At 38.7% G+C, this 5,576-nt stretch overlaps 1 protein-coding gene across 1 annotated transcript in view; it reads left to right on the top strand.

Annotated features, from left to right (window-relative positions):
* LOC116845124 overlaps positions 1-5,576 on the top strand; it is a 20,101-nt gene that overhangs the window by 3,989 nt on the left and 10,536 nt on the right. The window contains exons 2-5 of the mRNA XM_032817476.1: positions 187-290; positions 376-468; positions 2,128-2,271; positions 3,823-3,937. Of these exons, the coding sequence (XP_032673367.1) occupies positions 187-290; positions 376-468; positions 2,128-2,271; positions 3,823-3,937 (456 nt within the window). The remainder of the gene's footprint in view (positions 1-186; positions 291-375; positions 469-2,127; positions 2,272-3,822; positions 3,938-5,576) is intronic.

Raw genomic sequence — 5,576 nt, 5'->3', positions numbered from 1 at the left:
CTCTCTCTCTCTCTCTCTCTCTCTCTCTCTCTCTCTCTCTCTCTCTCTCTCTTTCCCTCGGAAAAACGCTCAGTCGAAAACGATCGATGGAGCAGGTGCTCGAGCGCGCCTCGACGCCTCGTTCTCGCGCGCGAAAGGCCCTTTGTGTCTCTTCCAGCGTGATACTTATATCGACGTACTTTTCAGACGAATCCCTTTAGTGTTCGGCGCGCGGCCCTGCGGAGCCGCGCCTCCAGGCGCATCCGGGTTATGGCGCAACCAAAATTCGTGACCAAGAAATACGACCCCGCGTAAGTGCACAGTCGTCCGCCTCACCTACTCGTCAGGTTATCGCGCGCGCGCGAGTCTCTCTACAAAATTTATTGTCGCGAACAGAACGGTGCCGCCTCCTTACCCGCGTATTCACCCGAAGACGCTCGCGGCTAAGAGCAGCAGACGCATCGTCGATCTGGCGTTGCCCCGGAAAAGGTGCATCCGTTTTCCCGATGTCGAAGACAGGAGCTCTATTCTGGCCGCGTATCGAACGCCGAGTGTGCCCCTCTGACTCTCGAGCAACGTTTTACACGCGACACTCGTGCAAAATTTCGCCGGAAAAGCAACGAGTGACCGCCGGCGCGGGTCACTTGAATTTGAATGATTTTTCACTCATACAGAGAGAGAAAGGGAGAGAGAGAAAAATCGCGCATTCTCCACTCCGCGATTCGTCAAGTGAATATTTCCACTCGAAATTGAAGAGTTAATCTGCACCACGAAAACAATACTCGACAATTTCTTTGTGGGGTACGAAGTTTATTCGTACAGAGGAATAAACTTTATCTTGCAAAAATAAACTTTGCATTCCACAAATAAATTTTCAAGTACTTCTTTCTCCGGATAATGTGCTGCGTCGTCGCGGGAACGTATTCACCTTAATCGATTGAAACATTCGCTCACGGAATCCATTTTAAGCTTGAGTGGAACATTCATCATTGTGATTTTAAATGACAGTATTTTCACTTTGAGTAAAAATACAGCCGTTTTTCACACGTCTAAAACAGAAATTTCACTCCAAAAAATTTAGAGAATAACTTAAAATTAAAAGGGCCTTCATAGGTAGACAGTTTACATACGTAAATTTACATACGTAAATTTGGCAACAAGTTAACTAGTCGTTTTATGAAAGTTATATTCCTTACATGCAATTAATATATTAATATTACATTTATTTTATTACAAATAACTAAATAGAAACACGAAAGAAGTATGGAAAATATTATCAAAATTTTCGCAAAACAACATTTCATATAAAGAAAATAATTTGGTTACATTAACATGAATAAATGCACTCTCTTTCTCTGATTTTAATTAGCGAACCAGCGCGTTTTACTCAAAGGGCTCGGAATTTCTGTAGTTCTTGTAACTCAAACTTGATTTCAAAATCCAGCAAACCCGTTTCTTTGAACCAAAACACGTTGATTCGTTTGTTACAACAAAACTTTTTCTCCATGTATGCAAAATATAATTTTAAAATCTGAATGTTATTTTTATAAAAATTTAATGATTTATTAAAGTGCAGTATAATACTTGCTTCCTAAATGTACATTGAGTAAAAATGCTTGAAAATTCATTTGTGGGACATAAAGTTGATTTGTGTGTGAAATAAAGGTTATTTCTGCAAATAAATTTTACATCCCACAGATAAATGTTCAAGTATTCTCTTCTCAGTACAATTAAAGAAAGTGTGAAAATTCTATCATCGATTGTCTTACGTCGTAGTCATGAAAAAATCGATTTGGGCACATTTAACGTTCGCTATGCGTCCATAATAGACTCCAAATCCGCCGAGGGAGCGAGTCTCGGATAATGAAAGTAATTGTATTCGTAGCCAATTTACGTTAGATTTGGAATCACTGAGAAGTATAAATCGGTCCCTGCAAAGTCGCAGGGACAGCTGTCTTATTGACTAGTTATCTCCGATTCTCGCGACGAGAGATATCGCAGATTGCGCTCAATATTACGACACAATCGAAGTGAAACACGATATTGTTTACAATCCCACATCTATTTTGGAATTGAGATGCGATAGCCGAAACTCGGTCGGCGATAGATAGATGTAACGGTGCAACTTACAGGCACCTTAAATGTTAGGAATCTGCTGGGAGCGATGCAATTGGCCCGTACGAGAAGCATGAAGGCAACCTTGAGTGATCTGCTGGTGAAGGTTCGAAAGTCACGATACCGGCGGTATCGCGTATTCTGCAACGCGCGTCAAGAACGAGAAGCCAAGAAAAAGTAAACCCGATACCTCTCTCCCGCTATCATGTCACTTTTTCCCTGCGAACGACACGCGCATCCCAGACGTACGATTTTTCCACGGATTTGACGCAAGTGACTCGTCCTCGGCGAACAGTAAAAATACGGAAAATCGAGCGACTGCATTAATCCACATGCCGAAAGTCACGTACACACAGAAAAATATTCTTCTGTAGAAAAGCGACCGCTCAGTTTACCAACCTTCTTTTAACTCTTTTGCTGCCAATCTTGGTCTCTCTAAAGGTACAATTTAAATATAAAAATGTAATGCAATTTTAGGAGGGAAATTAAAAGTTTTGTGTTTGATGAAAGGAATATTGATGTTCCACTGGGATTTTTGGGAAAGCATGTTTGTCCTAATAATAATAAAGTGATAGCTAATGTGTGAGATTCTGAATATCAAAAGAGCTGTTTATTTAATTAAATAAAATTATTATTGATGGTAGGAAGAATGTATGTTCCGGAACATACATGTTGATAGCAAAAAAGTTCACAAAAAGTACGGAGAGAATATTGTAGTAAAAATTGCTTTATATACGTAGTAAGACTTATCATGTTTATTGTCATAGTTACCTTTAATAAATAGAATATTTTCTTGATAACAATCTTAGAATATACTTAATACAAATTGTAGAAAGCTCGTTATCATGTAATCGTAGCTCGTTATCATATAAAAGAAAGATTTACTCTCTTTTATTATAAAACATTATAAAACTTTTATTATAAAACTTTCAAAGAAAAAGTTGCTTCGACTCTATGCACTCTAAACAAACCGTATTTTTGTTTTAATTTCATATTCTTGATTGAAACGCTAAACTAGGATCCAGAATGCATCTCTTGTAAATTTAGTGGCTGTGACAAACTTGCGATAGATTCGTAGATACCTAAACTAACCAAATACTTGAAGCAAGTATCATTTACATGAATGCAATGAATATTTTTCTGTGTGTGGAATTGAAAAACGGTCATTTTACGTTTAAATTCTACTCCCTTCCCTCCCTTTTCCTCTCTTCCTCGCTCTCCATTTTATTCAGTTTGGTCAATCATAAATCCATACGGAGATGTTAGTGTCGGGCATTTAGGTATGCATTTAAATTCACTAATTATTCGATAAAACCGCAGTTAGCTCGATTTCGCAAAGCCGCGGCTACATTAACGGGAAAGTAATAAAACGTAAGCTTAAACCCCCGCCGCCGTATCGATTTCGCCGGAGGGGAATGGAGGTGCATCAAATTCTGCCTTTAATTAACGAAGGGTCATCTGATACCCGTTCGGCAAGTAATTATTAATAGCGTTCAATGAATTTCGCTATTGCGTTTGCGCGGGCCAGTCGGCGGTCGTGCGATTACCGATTCGGAGGAGCATTATTTTAACAACGTTCCACAATGCATATCGCGATCAGTACCCGCGGACGAGCCACCGTAGCTTTCCAGCCACCTCGGCCGAGGCCGCGCTGGCTTGCCCGCTGGCAAGATTTGTCGCTCGCGAACGGAATCCCCCGCGCCTTAAAAATCGTCGCCCCCGATCCAGGAGAAGACTAATGGCCAAGTTGCGCAAGGCGCTCACGAAACCGGAAGACTGGCAGAGGCACATGCGGGCGTTGGAGAGACTGGCCGCGCCGAAAGTGAGGCCCAAAAAGAAGCCAGTAAGAAATCGCCATTCTCCCGTTTTCTCTCCTCGGCTTTTATCAGTATTAATCGATTCGGAAAGCGCCCGTCCGGCCCGATTCGGCCGCGACGATAATCGATAACGCGGAAAGCGCCGGTAACGCCTTGCGGTCCCGGTTTCTCCGGGGTACCTCCGGCTGTGGGGCTTGACGCCGCGGATATTCGCGCGTCACGACGATTCGGGACGGACGGTTTTCTCAGCGATAATGACCCAAGTAGAATCGCAATGACATCGAAAATTATCGAGTCGTGATCGGAAAGTCTTTTTTAGTCGTTTTCTCATCATTTTGACGTCATCGTAACTTTTTATTCCGCCTGGGTAAGCCGTCCGGGAATGCGCGTGGAAAATTAAAAGTACCAGATGAACGAATGAATAACTCATTACTCAATTTGAAGTTAGTCGATCAAAAGGTGAATTCGGGTTTTTCATACGTTGTAACATCCACATATATAACAAAAATCTAAAAAATAAGAAATCTTTATTCGATGGATATTATAATAATATTTACTTAAATCTAAATTCCTTGAAATACTTTTAAGTAAGAGTTTATAAATTTTATTTGATTTTATTAGATTTTTTACTTACATTTAACTTTTACTCTCAAGAATTTCTTTTTAAATTCCCGCTTTTACTTAAACATTTACTCTCATGAGCAACTGCAGTTTTAAGAAAACTTTAAGAAAATGTATATTCGTTTATTTGAAAAGTATTTTACATTAATATAAGTAATTATATTATATATATTAGTACTCACCCAATAAATATTTTGCATTCTTTAGATATGTTTTCTCTCAATGCAGTTGATATCGAATAGACTTTCATGATTGTTACAACGTGATTCTTCGCATATATTGTTAGACCAGAAAATTGTGAAAACATAAAAGAGCAATCGTTTTATCGGAACTGAAAAATGCGAAATTACTTAATAATAATAATAATTGAATTAATTATTAAATGTATGTCGGTGCCAAAAATGTGTAATAAGTAATCTCGCATTTTTCAGTTCCGATAAAACGATTGCTCTTTTATGTTTTTACAATTTTCTGAAACAATATATCCGGAGAATCACGGGAGATCAAAATGTTTCATTATAAAATTAGTACAATTTAAAAATATAATCGTTTCGTTTTATTTGGATAGAAAATTTTAAATTATTTGTTACCCAATTCAATAAATTGTTCGTTTTATCGATACAGCAACAATTCACTAATAATTGCACTCAGACTTTCATATTACATTTTGCAGGACATATTGCATAGCATATTCTATGTGATATATTGTTTCGAGTAAATTGATATATTTTTTAAATTTTTTTATGTCGTCATTCTTTCTGTAATAAAAGATATATTGTGGCATACAAACCAATCAATACATACCAACACATACATCCTTTATAAATCGACTAGTAAAATTGCTGCCAAATTTACGTACTTATCTGGATCTATCTAGATAGATAACTGCTAATTTGATAGAACTACCTAGATAGTCGGTAGTGTCCAAACACCGCGTGACTCGATCCTACCCAAAAGCGCCCGAACCGGAAGTCAAAGGTTTATTGACGCTTCAACTCTCTCTCTCTCTCTCTCTCTCTCTCTCTCTCTCTCTCTCTCTCTCTC

This window comes from Odontomachus brunneus, unplaced genomic scaffold, assembly GCF_010583005.1.
Source record: "Odontomachus brunneus isolate Ranch 3 - 2012 unplaced genomic scaffold, Obru_v1 Obru_scaffold_049, whole genome shotgun sequence".
Classification (NCBI taxonomy): Eukaryota; Metazoa; Arthropoda; class Insecta; order Hymenoptera; family Formicidae; genus Odontomachus; species Odontomachus brunneus.
The sequence above is the reverse complement of the archived record's forward strand: the minus strand, read 5'-3'. Positions and strand labels throughout refer to the sequence as shown.